We start from the raw sequence: 24,313 nt of genomic DNA, 5'->3' as shown, positions 1-24,313 counted from the left end.
TTACACACATTTCTCTCAAGAAAAGTGTCTTGTATTCTGGTGTGCCCAAGCAATAGAAGGTGTTCAGGGATAAAAGAACTTCATGGGAGTGGGAGTATTTACCTAACTTATTACTTCCCAGCCACTCTTAAATCTCTACTTATTTGTGATTTGTAGAATGCGAAGAAATACCTAACCCTACATGCTCATTTTTTTAGAATGGAAAAAACCACTGTATTTTCTTTTCCCTGTTAACTATCTTATTAAAGCTTCAGGTGGTTCTTTCTGCCTCTAATGCTTTGGAATTTTTTTGAAAAATTGTAGGACTGCCACATCCGTACCCTTTCATGCATTTAGCATTACTAGTTTCCTTATCTGCCCAGAGTCTCATTTTAGTTTACTTCCCAAGTGAAATGACTTCATCTCTATAATCATTTTAGTGACCTTTAAAAAAGACAAAGTATACCAAGGAAAATTCCTCTCAGACCTCAATGTTTCGCACAGTATCTTCACTCTCTTGGGTGCTAGAGTAAGACCACACAACCAAGGCTTTTATTTCTCTGACTAATACACATGTATATCACCCGGAGATTAACAACAGCTTCAGCTACAGCAGATTCTCAGTTCATTACATGCAGCCACTGAAAACGTAAAGTGTCCTCTTAAATGCAGGAAAATGGACCCAAAATGCCTAACTTTATTGTTTTTTTTTTTGTTTTTTGTTTTTAAAGATTTTATTTATTTATTTGACAGAGAGAGATCACAAGTAGACAGAGAGGCAGGCAGAGAGAGAGAGAGGGAAGCAGGCTCCCCGCTGAGCGGAGAGCCTGATGTGGGACTCGATCCCAGGACCCTGAGATCATGACCTGAGTCGAAGGCAGCGGCTTAAGGCGCCCCCTAACTTTATTGTTTTTTGGGTAAATGATACACAATGCTATAGAATTCATTCTAAGTTTCATGAGGTTATTAGACGAGATGTCATCCCCGAAACAAACGAACGTGCTGCTGGAGTTCCGGAGGACTCCCACCAGAGGCTGCGATGCCCCTGCTCGGTGGAGTCCTAAAGAGCTGTTTGTAATACAGTCCCCATCAGTGCTGCACTGAGTTGGGTCCCAGTTTTCACTTGCTATTAGTACCTTTTAGTTACAATCAGCTTTGTTTTACCATCCGTTTCATTTGCTGGGTGTGGTATACTTAACCCTAGTGGTGATTTTACCTTTTGAATCTCTAAAAAGTAAAATTTAAGACATGTGAGCACAGCTGTTCAATATGAATCATCTACAGGTCCATTGCCAAGGCTGAGGTGTTTCACCTCAAGAAGCAGTGAAACTTGGGCGCCTGGGTGGCTCAGTGGTTTGGGCCACTGCCTTCGGCTCAGGTCATGATCTCAGGGTCCTGGGATCGAGTCCCACATCGGGCTCTCTGCTCAGCGGGGAGCCTGCTTCCCTCTCACTCTCTCTGCCTGCCTCTCTGCCTACTTGTGATCTCTCTCTCTGTCAAATAAATAAATAAATAAAATCTTTAAAAAAAAAAAAACAAAAACAGTGAAACTTTATGTACTGCCTATAATTTGTCCCGTTCCCATCAGCTGCAAAGATTTGTCCTTGTAATTATCAATTACTGGGTAACTTTAATAACAAAAAATGTATAATAAATTTATCTGTTTATAAAATAAGTGATATAATTAGAAACATTCAGTGCTTTCAAGTTTACTACAATTTGTTTACATTGGTCCTCTCCAACTGTTACCTTTGAGTTCTTTTATCTACTGGGAAGTTGGGATGCATGGAATGGAGGAGATCTGGGGTCACTCTAGGCTGCTCTCAGCATTGTTCATCACTGCTTTGTCAAGGTGTGCCAATAAGGGTAATTTAGGCTAAAATTAAATTACCACCATTTGCAAAAATCCACAGTATATCTATTTCAACATTAAGCACAGGGTAACTCCATTCCCTGCACCTCTGTCTAGCAGGTTACTGGTTACCCAGTAACCCAGATTATATTAGCATTTTGGGCTAGGTGATTTTTTTTTTTTAAGATTTTATTTTTTTATTTGACAGACAAAGATCACAAGTAGGCAGAGAGGCAGGCAGAGAGAGAGGGGGAAGCAGGCTCCCTGCTTAGCCGAGAATCGGATGTGGGGCTCGATCCCAGAACTCTGGGATCATGACCTGAGCTGAAGACAGAGGCTTAATCCACTGAGCCACCCAGGCGCCCCAGGCTACGTAATTTTTTGCTGTGGGGAGGGATATGCTTGTGCACTGCAAGATATTTAGCAGCTTTTCTGGTCTCTAGAGGCCAGTTGCACTCCCTTACAGGTTGTTCCAACCAAAAATGTATTCCGATATTGCCAACTATCCCCTGGGGGCAAACTGGCCCAGCTGAGATTCTTAAAAGTGCTCCTCACCTCCCTTCTTGATAACCATCGCTCCACTGTGGTGGTACTGTGGTAGCACCCTGACATCTGGGGAGTTCTCGATCATGGTCTGTCCAAACCAGTCATCCATGTTCACCTGGGAAGGGAAAGAGGAGAGTGGATCAGCCAGAAAGGTTTCTGTGCTTCTCGAATATGCAAAGTAAGACATCAGCACCCTATTTCTAACCAGTCAAGGCCGACATTTGTTGATACCCAGGACAGGTCACAGAGTTGGGTGCAGGCACGGCATGCAGAGGTGACAAGGGGTACACTGCGACAGCCTCTAGAAGGGCAACTGGATGGGCGGCGCTCGGCCTGGGAGGCGGCCACGCCACTGCCAGCAGGCTGTTCTGCTGGTTTACTCTTGTGTGCTCGCAAGGGCGCAAGAATGTTGACGGCAGCATTTCGTGTAACAGGAAGGACCCGGGAAGGATTTAAATGCCCCTCACTTGGGGTCAAAGAAATTCTAACCTGGCCATTTAATGGAGTATTGCATTGCCATGAAAACAGAAAAAAAGAGGAAGTACATGAAGATACAGACAGACACAGATATGGAATGATTTCTTAGGTAACAAACTCTTGAAAGGTAAGGTACAGACGAATGTGTAGAATGTGTTCCTATCCACCTTTAAGAAAAAAAACCACCTCTGTCTACATTTATATATGCACAACATAGTTCTGGAATCTGGCCATGCCGCTTCCCACATTAGAGGGCAAAAGTCCAGGGTAGGAGAAAGGCTTGCCTTTCTCTGTCCATCCTTTTGTCCTATTTGATTGTTTTAAAAAATTTTGCATGTAGTGTTACCTCTTTTTTTTTTTTTTTAAAGATTTTAATGTTTATTTATTTGTCAGGAGAGAGAGAGAGCGAGCGAGCGAGCACAGGTAGACAGAGTGGCAGAGGGAGAAGCAGGCTCCCTGCGGAGCAAAGAACCCGATGTGGGACTCGTCCCAGGACGCTGGGATCATGACCTGAGCTGAAGGCAGCTGCTTAACCAACTGAGCCACCCAGGCGTCCCTGTAGCGTTCCTTCTTAAGAACCATTTGAAACCAGTTTAAAAGACTATTAATGTGTATATACACACAAATGCCACAAAACAATACAGTGTACATTACCATAAGGTATGTGCTATTACCCTGTCACAAATCAAGTATCTAAACTTCATCGCTTTAATATACAGAATGATTCCCAGAGTTCCGTGACAACGTTGTCAGACAAGAACCACTATTACTCTCTTTTGGCGGATGTGTGAGGGTTATGGGGCACTAATGGTCACACTGTCCACGAATTTTTCAGGATCGAAGGGGGTCTGTGAGCACACGCTTCGTCCATTCACTCCCTGGGTTGGAATCCCGGCCTGACACTTTCTAGTTGTGAGGCTGGGTGGCTGCGGGCAAGCTGTCTAATTCTCTGTGCTTCGGCCCCCTGACCCACAAAACCTGGGGGGCTATTGTGATAATCAGGTAAGTTAACACATGCAAAACTTGTGGGATGTGCCTGCTATCTAGTCAGCAAATTCTACAAAGTTGCTATCCTCCTTGTATCAGTATTAACATGCTCATCATTTATGTGGTTTTTGTCATTTTAAACTACTGATCAGAAAGTCATGGAAGGTTTGGGAATATTTAATACACGTGAGTATGCCGATGACTTTGTATTTGTTAGAAAATCAAGTTAAATGTTTATTATTCACAAAATGAGGATGGGAGGTGGGAACCGCGTCAGTTTAGGGATGGCTTGGACAATGGAGTGAAAGCTGGCACCTCCCCAGGCCTGCCCAAAGTGACAGGGTCTGTGGTCAAAATTCACATTCATACCCTGTTGAATAACAGAAAACACAAGTGAGGGGCGCCTGGGTGGCTCAGTGGGTTAAAGCCTCTGCCTTTGGCTCAGGTCATGATCCCAGGGTCTTGGGATCGAGCCCCGCACTGGGCTCTCTGCTCAGCGGGGAGCCCGCTTCCTCCCCTTCCCTGCCTGCTTCTCTGCTACTTGTGATCTCTGTCTGTCAAATAAATAAATAAAATCTTGAAAAAAAAAAAAGAGAGAAAACATGAATGAAACAAGGTGGACAAACCCAGGTGAACACTCACAATGTGTGTCAACAGAAAGCAGAATTCATTTTCCCCAGGCATACTATTCTGCGAGCAAAGACAGATTCCCAGGATCTACAGAAACTCAACCAAGAAATACCTATATAAGAACCTGGCCTATATAAGAACCTGGCACAGGGTGGCAAAAAAGTCAACCAGGTCTAGCCTTAGATCTGTCCGTAGGTATGTTGCAGCGGGCAAGGCCTTTACTGCTCTTGTCTGTAATAAAATTTAAAAATAAAATGAGACTAACAAAAAAAAAGTATAATCAGTAAAAGCAAAATAAAAGAAGCAATAAAAATAGCTACTGTGGGGGTGCCTGGGTGGCTCAGTGGGTTAAAGCCTCTGCCATTGCCTCAGGTCATGATCCCAGGGTCCTGGGATCGAGCCCCACATCAGGCTCTCTGCTGAGCGGGGAGTCTGCTTCCTCCTCTCTCTCTCTCTCTGCCTGCCTCTCTGCCTACTTGTGATCTGTCTGTCAAATAAATAAATAAAATCTTAAAAAAAAAATTAGCTACCATGTATTCAGTGCTTGTCATAAGCTCACTGCTACACATCATCCCATGAGTTCCCTTAATAATCCAGAGAAGTTTTCCCTTTAAAACAAAGACCCGGGGGATGACTGGGTGGCCACGTGGGTTAAGCTGCTGCCATCAACTCAGGTCATGATCCCAGGGTCCAGGGATCGAATCCCACATCGGGTTCCATGCTCAGCAGAGAGCCTGCTTCTCTCTCTGACTCTGCCTGCCACAATGCCTGCTTGTGCTCTCAATCTCTCTCTCTCTCTGACAAATAAATAAATAAATAAAATCTTTAAAACAACAACAACAACAAGGACCTGAGGCTCTAAGAGATCCAAAGAACAGCTCAGGCCTGCCTGACAGCCAGACAGCGCCATAAATGCCCCTGTACAAATTAACTCACTTACTCCTCACTACAACCCTATGAAGTCAGGACTGTTATTATTCCCATTTTTCAGATAAGGAGACAGGCACAGAGAGGTTATGAAACTTGTCCAGGTCACACAGCTAAGGAGTCTACCTCCAGAGCATGGAATCCCAACCACCATGCAATTCTGCTGAAGGTCACTGAGCCAGGCATAAGAGCAAGAGCCAGGGTTCAGACCCAAGCTGAGTAATTTTAAACCTCAAAAGCATAATCCTTTCCACTAGGTCAGAAGAGAAAAACAGGCAGCCAGTGGTCCAAACTCGGTGATCTCAGAAATCAGGAAATTTTCTTTTCAAATAAACCAAGACTGGTCTCGGACCAAGGTCCTGAAAAATTGGGAGTTCTCAACTCTAACTCACACACCCACACAGTAACAACCAACTGGCTATGAGCAGGGACCGTCCCATCAGATGGGACATGGACACTCTGATTCACCATAGTCCTCACCACTCCTGCCTGCCTTACACTGGCCAACGTGATCCATTTGCATCACTCCTGCCTCTGAAGGAATCAGAGTTTGCTACCCCTCCACGCATAGGACAGCCAAAATCCCCTTCACCAAGGTCTGACTCTACAGGAAATACAATGATAAAAGAACTCAAAAAATTTCGGTTAAGGCCAAGATAGAAGTTTCAAAGACTTTGGCCATAAGTTCGCTGGAAATCAAGAAATCAAGGATGCTGGGGATTGCTAGAATCAATGAAAAAGGAGGTATGTGAGTGGCCAGAGGCAGAAGGAAAAGAGTAAGTGGGAAAACATACCGAGGTTGCTCAGGGAGTGCTAAGCCGCCATGGAAGGGCAGAATGCAACTGTCTCATGCTCCCATTTACCTGTTCGTAGTTTGTGAACATGGCAGTGTCGAAACTGCTGGCTGCCCACATGAGAAGGTTGGCCGACTGCTCCGGAGTCATATAAACCAGCACGCATTCGGTGAGCAGGAGTGTTGGCCATCTTAAGAGAAGAAAACAGGCACGTCCACCTGTATTCATCAAACGGACTCTCTAGGGATGACTAGGCAGCTCAGTTGGGTAAGCACCGGCTCAGGTAATGATCTCGGGGTAGTGAGATCAAGCCCACTCGGTGGGGAGTCTGCTGGAAATCCTCCCCCTCCGACTCCCTATGCTCCTCCCCCTGCACGTATGCTCTCTCTCTCTCCCCCCTAAAATAAATAAATAAATTAAGAAATGAATGAATAAAGTTGTCACGTATACATTAACAAAAGTGGGACTCTCTAATGGCACACATGTGGCAGGACCGGTGGGGCAGTAAAAGCCTGTTTTTCACACCCCAGGAAAACAAGACGCACTGAGCAAGCACATCAACAATCAATGTAGTCATAGATGTAGAACACCATCGTGACCCAAAGTTTCAGACTGTAAAAAGGGGAGCAATGAGTAAGGATTTGTGTCGCTTGTGAAACAGTGTTAAAGGCACGTGGTGTTGTGTGGACACAGCTACCAATTTCCCCCCCCCCACCGACCCCAGACAGACCAAAATGGTGGAGGAGTAGGAGACCTTGCTTTAGTCTGGTCCCAGGAATTCAGTCAGACAACTGTCACATCACTCTGAACACCCGCAAACGCAACCGGAGATCGAATAATAGCTGCAACTCTACAAATAGAAAAGGGACCACGTTCTGCAAGGTAGGAGGTGCAGAGAAGTGAATCCGAGGCCATATACCCGAAGATAAACCGCGGGGTTGGGGGAGCCTCCATAAACCGGCACCAGAAAGTGACAGAGCAGCAGAGCACAAAATCGGAACTTTCAGACGTCTGTCCTGGTGAGGGATGTCCCTGCCTGAACGGTGCTCAGGTGGCAAAGCAGGGCAGAATCCTGGGTGGGAGAGTGTAGTCTCAGGATCCCAGGGTCCCAAAAAGACCGGGGGTGCCTGAGTGTGGCAGAGCTCCTGGGCATTGGAGCAGGGAAGCCGGCTGCAGTCAAGAGAGCCCACGAGGGGGTTCTCAGCTTGGGGTTTCTATAAGCTGCGAACCGAGGCATGGTCAGCTGACTGCTCCCGGACTAGGGGCCCAGTAAGCAGCAGAACCACCACAAGATCCCCCTTCCTCCCCTGGGAGGCGTGGCACGGGTGCACACTGCAGGAGTCGGCACAGTTTGCGGACTTGAAAGGGATCATGTGCCTGAGATAGAAATGCTCGGTCCCAGGCTGCTTGAGGATGGAGTGTGGGTGGAGGCCAGGGAGACAGGAGTGATTGACTGCTTTCCTCTGAGGGCTCACTGATATCAGATTGGACAAAAAAGCAAGACCATTGATATGTTATCTGCAAGAGACTCATCTTGGACTCAAAGACACCTTCACATTCAAAGTGAGGGGGTGGAAAACCATTTATCATGCTAACGGACATCAAAAGAAAGCTACGACAGCAATCCCTAGAGCAGACCAATAGATTTGAAACCAAAGACTATAATAATAGATGATGAAGGACACTATATCATAAAGGGTCTATCCAACAAGAAGATCTAACAATCGTAAATATTTATGCTCCTAACTTGAGATCAGCCAATTATATAAACCAGTTAATAACAAAATTAAAGAAACACATTGGTGATAATACAAGAATCGTCAGGGACTTTAACACCCCCTCACTGCAAAGGACAGTCGTCTAAGCAAAAGATCAACAAGGAAACAAGGGCTCTGGGTGACACACTGCACCAGATGGACTTCACAGACATAGTCAGAGCATTCCACCCTACAGCAAGAGAATAAACATTCTTCTCGTGAGGCACCTGGGTGGCTCAGTGGGTTAAAGCCTCTGCCTTCAGCTCAGGTCATGATCTCAGTGTCCTGGGATCAAGCCCCACATCGGGCTCTCTGCTCAGTGGGGAGCCTGCTTCCCTTCCCCTCTCTCTCTGCCTACTTGTGATCTCTGTCAAATAAATAAAAATCTTTAAAAACAAACAAACAAACAAACAAAAAACATTCTTCTCAAGTGCACATGGAACATTCTCCAGAATAGATCACCTACTGGTACATAAATCAGGTCCCAACTGGTACCAAACGACTGGGATCATTCCCTGCATATTTTCAGACCACAATGATTTGAAACTGGAACTCAATCCAAGAGGAAAGTTGGAAAGAACTCAAATACATGGAAGCTAAAGAAGAATTTTAAAATTCATGGAAACCAACGAAAATGAAAGCATAACTGTTCAAAATTTGGGGATGCAGCAAAGAGGGAAGTATATAGTAATACAAGCCTTTCTCAAGAAACAATACAGATCTGAAATACAAAACCAAACCTTACACCTAAAGAACTGGAGAAAGAACAGCAAATAAAGCCTATACTAAAGATTAGAGCAGAAATCAATAAAATAAAACCAAAAGGACAGTAGAACAGATCAATGAAACTAGGAGCTTGTTCTTTGAAAGAATTAATAAGATCGATAATCCCCGGGGCACCTGGGTGGCTCAGTGGGTTAAAGCCTCTGCCTTCGGATCAGGTCATGATCCCGGGGTCCTGGGATCGAGCCCCGCATCGGGCTCTTTGCTCCGCAGGGAGCCTGCTTCCTCCTCTCTCTCTGCCTGCTTCTCTGCCTAGTTGTGATTTCTCTCTGTCACATAAGTAAAATAAATAAACAAATTTATAAAGATCGATAATCCCCTGGCCAGATTTATCAAAATGAAAAGAGAAAGGACCCAAATAAATAAAATCATGAATGAAAGAGGAGACAAACACACCAAAGAAATACAAACAACTGTAACAACATATTACGAGCAACTATGTTTCAACAAATTAGGCAATCCGGAAGAAACAGATGCATTCCTGAGATATATACACTACCAAAACTGAAACAGGAAGAAACAGAAAACCTAAACAGACCCATAACCAGCAAAGAAATTGAAGCAGTAATCAAAAATCTCCCAACAAACCAAAGTCCAGGGCCAGATGTCTTCCCAGGGGAATTCTACCAAACAGCTAAAGAAGAATTAATCCCTAATCTTCTGAAGCTGTTTCAAAAACCAGAAATGGGAGGAAAACTTCCAAACTCTTTCTATGAGGCCAGCATTTCCTTGATCCCCAAACCAGACAAAGACCTCACTAAAAAGGAGAATTACAGACCAATATCCCTGATGAACATGGATGCAAAAATTCTCACCAAAATACTACCTAATAGGATCCAACAGTACATGAAAAGCATTATTCAGCACGACCAGTGGAATTTAATTCCTGGGATGCAAGGGTGGTTCAATACCCGCAAATCAATCCATAATGATTTCCTACATAAATGAAGGAAAGGACAAGAACCACATGATCCTCTCAACAGAGGCAAAAAAAGCATATGACAAACTACAGCATCCTTTCCTGACCAAAATTTCACAGTGTAGCGAGAGAGGGAATGTACCTCAACATCATAAAAGCCATATATGAAAAGCCCACAGGGAGTATCATTCTCAATGGGGAAAAAGAGAACCTTTTCCTTTTCCCCTAAGGTCAGGAACACAACAGGGATGTCCACTATCACCACTGCTGTTCAACATAGTACTAGAAGTCTGAGCCTCAGCAATCAGACAACGGAAAGAAATAAAAGGCAGGGGTGCCTACATGGCTCCGTTGGTTAATTGCCTTCAACTCAGGGTCCTCGGATTGAGTCCTGAAGACGCACTCTGCTCAGCAGGGAACCTGCTTCTCCCTCTTCCTCTGTCTGATGCTCTGCTTACTTGTGATTTCTCTATCAAATAAATAAAATTTTATAAAAAGTAAGAAGGAAAGAAAGAAAGAAAGAAAGAAAGAAAGAAAGAAAGAAAGAAAGAAAGGCATCCAAATCAGCAAAGAGGAAGTCAAACTCTCACTCTTTGGAGAGGACATGATACTCTATGCAGAAAACCCAAAAGACTCCACCCCAGCAAAGTTGCAGGATAGAAAATCAATGCACAGAAATCAGTGGCATTTCTATACACTAACAAGGAGACAGAAAAAAACAGAAATTAAGGAGTCGATCCCATTTGCAATTGCACCCAAAACCATAAGACACCTAGGAATAAACCTAACCAAAGAGGTAAAGGATCTGTACTCCAAAAACTATAGAACACTTATGAAAGAAACTGAGGAAGACACAAAGAAATGGAAAAATGTTCCATGCTCATGGATTGGTAGAACAAATACTGTTAAAATGTCTATGCTACCGAGAGCAATCTACATAGTCAATGCAATCCTTATCAAAATACCATCAACTTTTTTTCACAGAGATGGAACAAATAATCCTAAAATGTGTATGGAACCGGAAAAGACCCCAAACAGTCAAAGGAGTGCTGATGGCATCACAATCTGGTGATGGCACCACAAAGCTTGTGGCATCACAATCCCAATCTTAAGCTCTGTTCCAAAGCTGTAATCATTAAGAGAGTATGTATGTACCGGCACAAAAACAGACAAATGGGCCAATGAAACAGAATATAGAATCTGGAAACAGACCCTCAACTCTATGGTCAACTAACCTTTGACAAAGCAGGAAAGAATATCCAATGGAAAAAAGACAGTCTCTTCAACAAATGGTATTGGGAATATTGGACAGCTACCTGCAGAAGAATGAAACTATACTATTTCCTTACACCATACACAAACATAGACTCCAAATGGATGAAAGACCTACACATGAGACAGGAATCCATCAAAATTGTAGAGAACACAGGCAGCAAGTTCTGTGACCTCAGCGGCAGCAACTTCTTGTTAGACACATCTCCAAAGCCAAGGGAACGAAAGGCAAAAAAATGAACTATTGGGACTTCACCAAGATAAAAAGATTTTGCACAGCAAAGGGAATAGTCGACAAAACCAAAAGACAACTGGCAGAATGGGAGAAGATATTTGCAAAAGACATGTCAGATAAAGGGATAGTATCCAAAATCTATAGCGAACTTACCAAACTCAACACCCAAAGAATAATCCGAGCAAGAAATAGGCAGAAGACATGAACAGACATTTCTGCAAAGAAGACATTCAAATGGCCAACAGACACATGAAAAAATGCTCCATATCACTCGGCATCAGGGAAATACAAAGCAAAACCACAAAGAGATACCATCTCACGCTGGTCAGAAAGGCTAAAATTAACCACTCAGGAAACGACAGATGTTGGCAAGGATGTAGAGAAAGGGGAACCCTCCTACCCTCTTAGTGGGAATGCAAGCTGGTGCAGGCACTCTGGAAAACAGTATGGAGGTTCCTCAGAAAGTTGAAAGTAGAGCTACCCTACAACCCAGGAATTGCACTACTAGGGATTTACCCCAGAGATACAAATGCAGTGATCAACTGGGCACCTGCACCCCAATGTTTATAGCAGCAATGTCCACAATAGCCGAACTATGGAAAGAGCTCAGATGTGCACCGACAGATGAATGGATAAAGAAGATGTCATGTATACACAGACACACACAGAGACACACACACCTATTACTCAGCCATCAAAAAATGAAATCTTGCTATTTGCAATAATGTGGTTGGAACTAGAGGGCATTTAAAAAATAATTTATTTATTTGAGAGGCAGAGAAAACAGAAGCAGGGGGACAGAGAGGCAGAGGGAGAAGCAGACTCCCCCTTGAGCAGGGATCCTAAGGCAGGGCTGAAGGCAGATGCTGAACAGACTATGCCATCCACGTGCCCTGGAATTAGTGGGTACTATGCTAAGCGAACTATACCAATCAGAGAAAGACAATTACCATATGATCTCACTCACATGTGGAATTTAAGAAACAAAGGATCATACAGGAAGAGAGGAAGAAAGGATCATGAGGATCATAGAGGAAGAGAGGAAAACATAAAGTAAGATGAAACCAGAGAGGGAGACAAACCGAAAGAGACTCTTAATCATAGGAAACAAACTGAGGGTTGCAGGAGGTCATGGAGGTCGGGCGAGGCGATAACTGGGGAATGGACCTCAAGGAAGGCGTGGGATGTAATAAGCACTGGGTGTTATAGAAGACTGATGAATCACTGACCTCTATCTCTGAGACTAGTAACACATTATAGGTTAATTAACTTAAGTTTAAATAAAAATAAAGTTCTCCCCTGCCACACTTGCACGTGGTGACAAGGTGACACAGCAGACTCCCCCATTCCAGATGCAGAGACTCTTCCTTCCCCTGGTATGGGGGGAGGGGTTAGTTGTAGAACTCGCTTTAGCCAAGGGAACAGTAGCAAACGTAACGCAAGCAGAAGCTTGAAGATCACTTGCACACGGGCCCTCGCTCTCTCGCCTGGAAACCTAAACCACCATGGGAATGAACCCAAGCTAGCTTGCAACTGGAGGGGAGGCCCTGTGCAATAAAATGAGGCATCCTATCCTCCTGCTGTCCACATATAGTGAACCTGAGGGGATATCAGCTATACCTGGCCCCAGCAGAAGTTCCAACCAGCTACACCCAGCCCAATCTCTCCACTCACAGAATCTTGAGCAACTTGTGTGTCTAGATTGTGAGCTGTTCTAAAGTGGAAGTTTTCCAAAGCACTGAGTTGGAGAGACTCTGTTACACATTAAAAACTGACTGACAAACACAGAAATGGTGATACTTGTTTAACCAAATATAATTCTCATATGTCTTTACCATCAAGAATTGACAAGAACATGAACAATCTTCAGGAAATTACATTGGTTAGTATGCACTCCGATTCAACAGACCCGAAGTAATGAACAAATTATGAAATAAGCAATAAACTCCTAGAAAAATCTCTAAAACCCTTAATTCTTAAAAGGGAACACAGCCTCAAACTATGTGAGCTCCGCTGGTTTATTCCTGGATCCTTTATTGCTCCTTCTCTCACTCCTTTACTGTGTCCTCTTTCTTTCTCTGTCCCTAAATATGGCTATTCCTCATGGCTTATTGTTATTTTTCACACAAAGCAAGTGGTTTTATTTTATTTTATTTATTTACTCAACAGAGAGAGATCACAAGTAGGCAGAGAGGCAGGCAGCGGTGGTGCGGGGGGGGGGGGGGGGAAGCAGGCTCTCCGCTGAGCAGAGACTGCTACCCCCCAATGTGGGGCTTGATCCCAGGACCCTGGGATCATGACCTGAGCTGAAGGCAGAGGCTTTAACCCACTGAGCCATCCAGGAGCCCCTAAAAAATTTTTTTTAACGATTTATTTGTTTATTTTAGAGAGTAAGCATGTACACAGAGGATGGGGGAGGGACAGAAGGAGAAGGAGAGACAGCATCTCAAGCAGGCTCCCGCTGAGTACAGAGCCCACCATGGGGCTTGATCCTATGACCCTGAGATCATGACTTGAGCCATAATCAAGAGTCAGATGCTCGGGGTGCCTGGGTGACTCAATCGTTGGGTGTCTGCCTTCAGCTCAGGTCATGATCCCAGGTCTCCGGGATCCAGCCCCACATCGAGCACCCTGCTCCGTGGGAAGCCTGCTTCTCCCTCTCCCACTCCCCCTGCTTGTGTTCCCTCTCTCACTGTCTCTCTCTCTCTGTCAAATCAATGAATAAAATCTTAAAAAAGAAAAAAAAAGAGTCAGATGCTGAACCAACTGAGCCACCCAGGCATGCCGCAGAGGGTTATATTTGTCTATTTTTACTGGTGGCGGTTCTCAAAACAAATAAGTTGTCTGAACTCGAATACCTAAGAAAGCAGTTGAAAAGCACATGGTATATGTTACTGTCAGAATGGAAGCTATACACCTGGGCTCAGGGTGTAGACTCTTTATCACTAGAAAGGCTCCCCATGAAAAAAGTGCCATCTCTGACCTAATCACAGAACAAACTATCCATCATTACTGTTCTTTGGTTTTCTTCTTTCCTTTTTTTTTTTTTGACCATGAAATGGTATATAATTCAAGTTATTTGAGAATATATATCCAAGTGCTCTCTGTACTCAACTGGATCACAGTATAAAGAAACCGAGGGCACTAAATCCAGAGGAAAGTCAACGAAGTCTGAGTTGCAAACAAAGTTGAAAATCAGAAAGAAAAGTATTCAAAATAATTTTTTAAAATTGGCAACAACCTAAGTTTTAAAACCTCAGATTATATAAACAGAAATGATTAGAAAAAGCAAATGAGTGGGGAGAAAGTTCTAAGACCCCAATTAACAGGTTGATATTAGAGAACTACAGCTCCAATAACCGTTTTAATGCAAAAGTGTCCTTAAGACACTATCACGTGGGGAAGCCAGGTAAAGAAGGCTATGTGGGAATTTTTTGTATGATTTTTGCAACGTTCTTGTAGATTTGAATTATTTGAAAATGAAAAGTTTAACATATTTCAGTGTAGTTTTAGGAGGTAGCCATTGGCAATATTAAAAATCGGATTAATACTTTTCAAAATACAAGTGAAAGCAAAGCAAAGACAGTCATAAAGGAAAATACGGAGCACAAACAAAGCCCCGGAGAATTATATACCTAATTCTAATACTTGTCCCAGCAACTGCTCTTCATCCATTTTGTCGATGTCCAAAGGTGAGGCAAACTTCCCTTCCAAGAGCTAGCCTGATTTGTCACTGATATTTCCTATTCTTTTGGCAGATTTGCTCCCGTGGTGGGTCACTACAGTGGCAGTAGGTGGCAGCTGGTTACCATGGTGACCGCAGTAATCTACAGGAGACTGTAGTCTATTTGTCAATTCTGTTCAACCACTTTCGCAGCAGACTTAACTTAATCTTCAGGACCATCTTGTGGAGTAGTTTTTACCCCAGTTGATAAATGAAATTAAGGCTCAAAGAGGCTTTTCTGGGGGGTTGTTTGTTTCAGAAAAAAACTGCCCCTACTAAATACTTGTAAGCAGGAGAGGTCACTTGGAGCCCAGGATGAGATTCCGACACTCGGGCTTGCTTCATTCTGAGAGGGCTCCAGGTTGAGCACCGTCAGCTGGAAGCAGCCTACTGATCACTCATTAATATGCCCCCAAGAAAACCAGTGGTGTCCTTGAACACTGAGACTTCCCTTTCGCTGAAAGAACGCTCTGCTCGCTACCATCTGGAAACCATCTAAAGGGTTCCACAAAGGAAAAAAGAGGCATATTATGTACAGTGCATTGGCCCTGCTCTCTGAACACTCAGTGAGACAGACAAACAGACGATAAGCACCAGGTGTGTGAGCGCCATCCCCAACATCTGCAACTGTGGAAATACACATCTCGACAACGACAACCTGGTTTTCGATTCTAGGCTAAACACGTAAACAAGAACTTCAAAGCCCAGAGGTGACAGCCATCACCACTTTAACAAAAGATGGACCCGGAAGGTCAAGCTTCAACTCCCTACACTCCCTCCCCTGCATCAGCCCAAACTCACCTGTATTTCCACCTGTCCTCACCCGCCTTCCTCTCTTCTCGGAAGAAGGACAGCTCTCCCTTCCCTCCAAGGCTCTGGTCCTCTGTCCACTCTACAGCCTCTTCTCTACCAGTGATTTCCCGAACAGCTACTCTCTGATCACTGGCCACTGATTCTTTGCCTTCAATTTATTTTTTAATTAACTATCTGTTTCTCCTACCTTCCCCACTGGCCACTGATTCTTTGCCTTCAATTTATTTTTTAAGTAACTGTTTCTCCTACCTTCCCCTCAAACCTCTCTCTTGAGTTACTTACCTCCATTATTGTTGAAAGTGTCATCCTCACTAACAGTAAGATTTCTAGACACGTCTTTACCCTCCACTACTGTTAAATTCCAGTCTCATTTTGACCAGTATCAGTGTGCTAAAACCACATATCTCACTCTCCTCCACTGTTCCCAAAATGTACCTGCTCCCAAGAATTTGATGTGAACCCTTCCGGTCCATTTTTAAAATACTTCTGTGATACACAGATGTAATCATGGAAGTACTGTATTTTGAGGGTTTGATACACATTTGGTATCTTGACTTTTTTATTTTCATGCAACATTTTGTTTTTGACCTCTCTCCATGCTGATCTAGGTCATGCCTTTTACATACTGCTCACTCACTCTTCTCCTGATGGATAGTTAGAATGGTTCCATTTTTCTGTTACTGAAAACAGTGCCCATGATGAACATCCTCCTTGCACAGGCAGACCTTTCTGAGGTGCACACAACCAAAAGTGGAATGAATTACTATACAACATGGCACACAAGCTTGCAATTTTAGTAGATACTTCCAGACTGTTGCTCATAATGACTGTCCCAAATTCACTTGCATCAGTTGTGCAGGACCGTCTTGTTCTCATATAACCTTCCAGCACCTGATAATGTCAGACTTTTATATTTGTGCTGACGTGGCTGGAGTAAAATAGAGTTCCATCTGATTGATTACTACTGAGGTTCAGTAACTTTTCATATAATATTCACTTCCTTCTTTGAGGTGCCTTGTCATCTGTCTTTTGCCTGTTTTCCTATGGGACTTACCTTTTTCAGTAGTAGCTTTTCTTTATATATTCCACATTCTAATCCTTTGTATATTGCAATTACACGTTTCTATGCATATAATTATCTTCTCTCAAGCTTTATGATGTTAGGCATCAGTATGTTACAAAAGCAATGCACATTATTCTGATGGGAAAACGGGCTTGACTGAGAACTTTGCTTCTAAAAATACTACAGAAAACCACTCTCAGTAGCAATGAGATAATATCTCAGAATAAAAAATGGACAGAAGTATCATGCTGCAATTTCAACTGGCCTTATCTCCTATTAGCAAGAAGTCACAAATGCATAAGAGGTTAAAAAAAATCTCACTGTGGATTCATGTTACGTTTCTTTAGTTTCTCTTCCAGTTCAGGTAAATCTCGGAGATCTGCTCCAATAACAGCATATCTCTTTGAATCCAAGGTGTCCACCTGCAAATCCAAGAAGAGATGATCATTTCAACAAAAATTCATCAAAAAATTATAATTTCAACGGATATGATTTTTTTCAAAATTAAAGTAAATTTATTGTTTTTCTCCATTATAAAAATACATACTGCGGGGCGCCTGGGTGGCTCAGTGGATTAAGCCACTGCCTTTGGCTCAGGTCATGATCTCAGGGTCCTAGGATCGAGTCCCACTTGGGCTCTCTGCTCAGCAGGGAGCCTGCTTCCCCCTCTCTCTCTGCCTGCCTCTCTGCCTACTTGTGATCTCCCTCTCTGTCAAATAAATAAAATCTTAAAAAAAAAATATATATATATACACACTCCATTGTGGGGGGGAAAATCAGGAATGAAGAGGGTAGAAATGAACTAAAACCACATCTTCCAGAGATAACTATTAGTATTTTTGTGTAGAACATCCTGGTCCTTTTTCCTATGTGCCTAAACTCACATATACAACATAAACACATTCTCACACAAACATACATACACACCTCACACAGAAAAAAACAAACAGGGCCAATTCTTCTTTTGAAAACTGCTTTCCTTATTTAACGGTAATATCAATGACATCATTCTCTGCAATGATTTCCTAGCATTCCAGAGTGGATAAAATAACTTACTCAACTGATCTCTCACTATCAGACATATGGTATTTTCAAGTTTTCTCCATCTGAGGCACTGCAGTGAACATCTTTATATAAACATTATGAAGCAACTGTCAAGTAGGTCTGTATGAGTGGAATGAGGAGTTCAAAGGATAAGCCTATGGAAACAATGGTACCAATTGGCTGGCTGCTTCTACACGTTGTGCCAATCTGTGAGATATTGTGATTAAAGGAATACTGTTTCCATACCGAAGTAAAACAAAATGATAACATTTGCTTTAAAATACTCCAGCAACGGGGCACCTGGTGGCTCAGTGGGTTAAAGCCTCTGCCTTCAGCTCAGGTCATGATCCCAGGGTCCTGGGATGGAGCCCCGCATTGGGCTCTCTGCTCAGCGGTAGCCTGCTTCCCCTTCTCTCTCTGCCTGCCTCTCTGCCTAACAAATAAATAAAATCTTGAAATAAAATAAAATAGTCCAGCAGAGATCAGATGAAATGGTCTATATAGTGGTTCTCAAGCTTTGGCAGCCATCAGTATCACCTGGAGGGCTTGTTAAAACAGACTGACGGGCTCTACCCCCCTGAGTTTCTAATTCAGCAGTTCATTCGAAAGTAGAAATTTTTTCAAATTCTTTCAAAAGTTAGAAACCTGTATCTCAGGGTGCCTGGGTTGCTCAGTGGGTTAAAGCCTCTGCCTTTGGCTTAGGTCGTGATCCCAGGGTCTTGGGATCGAGCCCGGCATTGGGCTCCCTGCTCGGCGGGGAGCCTGCTTCCTCCTCTCTCTCTGCCTACTTGTGATCTCTGTCTGTCAAATAAATAAACAAAATCTTAAAAAAAAAAAAAAGAAAGAAAGAAATGGGTATCTCTGACAAGTGCTTAGGTTGTGCTGATGCCTCTAGTCTAGGACTACACTTTTAGAACCACTGGTACAGGAAGTTGGTCATAGTTAAAGTTAGGTGTTGCATACATAGAGATTCACAGGTTTATTTTTATGTACGCCTAAAAACATCATCAATTAAAAGTTTTAAGTGGAACAGAATAGAGAGCCCAGAAATCGACCCTCAACTCTATGGTCAACTCATCTTCGACAAAGCAGGAAAGAATGTCCAATGGAAAAAAGACAGCCTCTTCAATAAATGGTGCTGGGAAAATTGGACAGCCACATGCAGAAAAATGAAATTGGACCACTTCCTTACACCACACACGAAAATAGACTCCAAATGGATGAAGGACCTCAATGTGAGAAAGGAATCCATCAAAATCCTTGAGGAGAATGCAGGCAGCAACCTCTTCGACCTCAGCCGTAGCAACATCTTCCTAGGAACAACGGCAAAGGCAAGGGAAGCAAGGGCAAAAATGAACTGTTGGGATTTCATCAAGATCAAAAGCTTTTGCACAGCAAAGGAAACAGTTAACAAAACCAAAAGACAACTGACAGAATGGGAGAAGATATTTGCAAACGACATATCAGATAAAGGGCTAGTATCCAAAATCTATAAGGAACTTAGCAAACTCAACACCCAAAGAACAAACAATCCAATCAAGAAATGGGCAGAGGACATGAACAGACATTTCTGCAAAGAAGACATCCAGATGGCCAACAGACACATGAAAAAGTGCTCCACGTCACTCGGCATCAGGGAAATACAAATCAAAACCACAATGAGATATCACCTCACACCAGTCAGAATGGCTAAAATTAACAAGTCAGGAAATGACAGATGCTGGCGAGGATGTGGAGAAAGGGGAACCCTCCTCCACTGTTGGTGGGAATGCAAGCTGGTGCAACCACTCTGGAAAACAGCATGGAGGTTCCTCAAAATGTTGAAAATAGAACTACCCTATGACCCAGCAATTGCACTACTGGGTATTTACCCTAAAGATACAAACATAGTGATCCGAAGGGGCACGTGTACCCGAATGTTTATAGCAGCAATGTCTACAATAGCCAGACTATGGAAAGAACCTAGATGTCCATCAACAGATGAATGGATAAAGAAGAGGTGGTATATATACACAATGGAATACTATGCAGCCATCAAAAGAAATGAAATCTTGCCATTTGCGACGACGTGGATGGAACTAGAGCGTATCATGCTTAGTGAAATAAGTCAATCGGAGAAAGACAACTATCATATGATCTCCCTGATATGAGGACATGGAGAAGCAACATGGGGGGGTAGGGGGATAGGAGAAGAATAAATGAAACAAGATGGGATTGGGAGGGAGACAAACCATAAATGACTCTTAATCTCACAAAACAAACTGGGGGTTGCTGGGGGGAGGTGGGATTGGGAGAGGGGGAGCGGGCTATGGACATTGGGCAGGGGAGGCGAACCATAAGAGACTATGGACTCTGAAAAACAACCTGAGGGTTTTGAAGGGTCAGGGGTGGGAGGTTGGGGGAACAGGTGGTGGGTAATGGGGAGGGCACGTTTTGCATGGAGCACTGGGTGTTGTGCAAAAAGAATGAATACTGTTACGATGAAAAAATAAATAAAATGGGAAAAAAAAAGTTTTAAAAATGGATTATAATTAAAAAAAAAAAAGCAAACTGCTTGGTGGTATACCCGAAGCACTGCTTGCTCAGCTTCCTCAAGGGTACAGACCATGGAAGGAACTGGAATATCCAACAGCCATCCTATACTGTTGCCAATAGCTCAGGTTCTCTCGGCTCTGAGCGGTCACAGTAGAAAAAGGGAAAGAGGCTAAACCATAGTGCGTCTGAACACCCTCATGATGCAGATAACCCCATTTAGCTGACTCAAATACACTGAGCTACACACCACGAGCTAAAAGACATACCTCCTAGGAGCCTGCTAGGTATCACGGAAGCAGGGAAACCCAAAGTCAGAGCTCCAGGTGCTACAATCCCCAAGTGAGAAAAGGAATATATAGACTCTGAAGGCACATCTGCCCTATTATGAGATCAAATGATTCCCAAACACTTGTGCCCCTTCTTGCAAATAATGTACATGTTGCTAAAAGGCGTGCATGGAGTGAGTGATTCCCTCATTCGAAAAAAAAAAAAAGAGTTGAGATGTACTACAAAAATACCAACACATTCGTTTGTTTGGCCATTCAGGTGTGTTATTTATTCAATCAACAATCTCTGCATGCCAGGCACTGTTCCACGTGCTGGGGACACAGTGATGAACAGGAGACAGACAGGTCACTACCTCTCATGAGGCTTACCTGCCCCAGAGAAGGGAGAGAGACAATGAATCATTAAAGAAGGGAAGAATTAAGAGAATATCAGAGTGTTAAGTGCTATGAAGCAAATAAAAGGTGATGAAAAACAAAAAGAGTAGGAGGGACAGGGTTCAGTCTTTCACCTGCTGGTCATGGAGAGCTTCTCAGGGGAGGCAGCAGCTAAGCTAAGACAGAGGTGATCAAAAGGAGACTGGCAAGCAAAATTAGGGGAAAAGAGTTCCAGGCCATGGTAGAAGGAAGTGGAAGATCCGAAGGTGACGGTAAGCGTGGCATGGTCAGGCTGCGGCACGACAATGTGGCCAGCTCAGAATGACTGCAGTCAAGAGTCAAGTCAGGAGGCAGACAGAGACCTGCTTAACCGTGTGGATCCCAACCAGCAGGAGGATTTAAGGAGCAGAGTAAGAGAACCTGATTTACTCCTTCTGATTTTTCACTGTGTGCCTATTTATATACTTGGAATTTTCCACCCCATGCATAATTCAGCTTAACAAAAGTGTCAATTCCAAGATGCATATATTTTTCTGCTTTAACATTCCCGAAATCAGGATGCATCGAACAGTCAAGCACATGCCAGTTTACCAACACTTTGCCTTTCCTAATCATAAAGAAATAGTGGAGGATCTTACAGTCACATCCTCATGGGTCAGATGATGCAGGGTAGTATTTCGATGACATTTGTGCCAGCTTTATGATCACCTATGATTTTTCTCAGGTCTTCACTCATATTTATATGTCCCTTATTTTTACTCGAATTCTCCTTTCTCCGTATGGCGGCAAGATCAAAAACTACAAAGCAAAGGACGAGAAAATGTGTCTACATGAGACACAAACACACAGTTCAAAAGCAAGCAGAAGACTAAGAAAAAAATCTGCCCAAAAAAGGCTGATGAGGGACTTTGATCAAAGAATATATCTTTGGGGCACCTGGGTGACTCAGTGGGTTAAAGCCTCTGCCTTCGGCTCAGGTCATGATCCGAGGGTCCTGGAATCGAGCCCTGAACCCAGCTCTCTACTTCAGCAGGGAACCTGCTTCCCCCCTCCCCAACCCTCTCTCTGTCTGCCTCTCTGCCTAATTGTGATCTCTGTGTGTCAAATAAATAAATAAAATCTTAAAAAAAAAGAATATATCCTAATGTTCTAAAGGATTCCCAGAAACTGAAAAGAAAATGAAACTGCAACATTTCCAATGGACATTTACAAAGAAATCCAGCAGGCCAGTAAAAGGAAGGAAGGATACTCCATCTCATCAGCACAAAGTTCTTTAAAATTTTTTAACTTAATAGGTTTGGCAGTTCGGCAGAATTTTTTAAATGATAACAGCCAGCATTACGGTGTACGGAAAGGGAACCCTCATCTACTCTCATGAAAATACAAATCAGTAAAGAGGGTCTCGAAGAACGATTTGGCAGTAGCTGTTAGAATTCACCAGGGACAATTCCTTGAGCCAGCAATTGCTGTACATACCCACGTGTACCTGTGCTTTCTACAGCACCGCTTAAGAGAACACCATAAAACACGCAGCTGTCTAAAGGACGATCGGTACTGAGTACATTAAGGAAAATGGAATTTGCATGCTGAGGAGAACTAGAAAGCCATCAGAAATGAGGCAGACCTATATATGACGACACGAAGATAGTCATGGGTCACTAAGTTGCAGAAAGAGCGAGCTAGCTACAAAGCAGGACGTATAAATGATTCACTTTATTAAAAGGACACCTGAATTTACGGATTTTGAGAAATACAGATTCACTCATTCAACAGATATATACTGAACTACAACCTACATATTCATTCAATGTGTATATATGGTCTCTCAACAACAATTTATGGAACGCTCTACGTGCCAGGCACTGGATTATCTTTCTGTGTGTTTTCTCATGTGTGATATTTTCCATCTCTAGGTGTGCTCTTCATCCACAGGAGGAAACACCCTGAACGCTGCTTCTCTTGGTGGGGGGAGAGATGATGGAGCGTGTTTACTTTCTACTTCATACATTTCTGCACTGATGGATCAAAGCTAATGCAAGGTGGTAACTTTTTTGTTATCAGTAATCCTCCTGACCCAAGTATTCACCCAATATGAAGAGAACTGTGACAGCTACAGTGTGGAGAAAACAACTACACCAGGAAACGGCAAAGCCTGCAGAGGATCTACTTACAATTCGTAGGAGGGAAACAAGGGATGGGGGAGATGTTCTTTTCTGGGGGAGTTTCTTCACTAGGAGCAGGAGTATGGCACTGTGGTTGCATAGAGGCCTGTCTGGTTGTCTGACGGTTCCTGTGTCATCTGTGTCCACCAACCACAAAGGCCATCCTCGCTGGGCATGGCTCCTGACAGCAATTATTAAGAAATACCTTGGGGCGCCTGGGTGGCTCAGTGGTTTGGGCCGCTGCCTTCGGCTCGGGTCGTGGTCTCGGGGTCCTGGGATCGAGTCCCGCATCGGGCTCTCTGCTCGGCGGGGAGCCTGCTTCCCTCTCAGCCTCTCTGCCTGCTTGTATCTCTCTCTGTCAAATAAATAAATAAAATCTTTAAAAAAAAAAAAAAAAAAAAAAAAAGAAATACCTTGAACTGGGCACCTGGGTGGCTCAGTGGGTTAAGCCTCTGCCTTCAGCTCAGGTCATGATCTTGGGGTTCTGGGATCGAGTCCCGCATCGGGCTCTCTGCTCAGCAGTGAGCCTGCTTCCCCTCTCTCTCTGCCTGTCTCTCTACCTACTTGTGATCTCTCTCTGTCAATAAATAAATAAAATCTTAAAAAAAAAAAAAAAGAAGTCCCTTGAACTACTCCCTCAGACACAGACTGAAAACGATGGAACATTCTGGAAGAGGTTTCCCTGGGTTCAAAAGGCTTAGAGGTGAGCAGAGTGTTGCTGGCAACACTCATAATTCAAACGTGAGAGCGAAAACCCAAGCAGAGGGAACAAGGAGGAGACATCACGGGCAGCGCAGGTCAGGTACAGACAGCGGGGAGCGGTGGGGGTGGGACTGAGGGTCTGATGCTACCGGAATGGATGCTCCCCAGGAAAGCTGGAAATGGAGATTTTCACGAAAAAATCTATTTTGGCATCTTTTGCAAATCACTGAGAAACATTCTGTAAAGATTGAAGAACAGGGACCTATGCACATCTGTTTTAAATTCCGTCACTGTGTAAATGTATCACAGAAGTATACACCTGGGACATCATGGGTGCACACACGCAGGCTCAGACCCAGACACACAAACACACAGACACACACACACTTTTAAAAGGAAAAGGGGAAAGAAAGCAAAGAGAGTTCTATAGCCCATACTGTAACACGTAGG

The 24,313-nt window shown here is 43.5% G+C and overlaps 2 protein-coding genes across 2 annotated transcripts in view; one reads left to right on the top strand and one right to left on the bottom strand.

The window, feature by feature from the left end:
- LOC123933383 overlaps positions 1 to 24,313 on the top strand; it is a 348,492-nt gene that overhangs the window by 51,192 nt on the left and 272,987 nt on the right. The gene's annotated exons all lie outside the window — the stretch shown is intronic.
- LOC123933598 (leucine carboxyl methyltransferase 1-like) lies at positions 1,787 to 21,796 on the bottom strand. Its single transcript, XM_045992942.1, has 5 exons — positions 21,638 to 21,796; positions 17,080 to 17,180; positions 6,262 to 6,382; positions 2,387 to 2,492; positions 1,787 to 1,818 (listed from the first exon to the last, which is right to left on the bottom strand). The coding sequence occupies exons 2-5, from the start codon at positions 17,088 to 17,090 to the stop codon at positions 1,787 to 1,789; spliced, it is 270 nt and encodes an 89-aa protein (XP_045848898.1). The 5' UTR covers positions 17,091 to 17,180; positions 21,638 to 21,796.

Source organism: Meles meles, chromosome 21 (assembly GCF_922984935.1).
Source record: "Meles meles chromosome 21, mMelMel3.1 paternal haplotype, whole genome shotgun sequence".
Lineage (NCBI taxonomy): Eukaryota > Metazoa > Chordata > Mammalia > Carnivora > Mustelidae > Meles > Meles meles.
The sequence above is the reverse complement of the archived record's forward strand: the minus strand, read 5'-3'. Positions and strand labels throughout refer to the sequence as shown.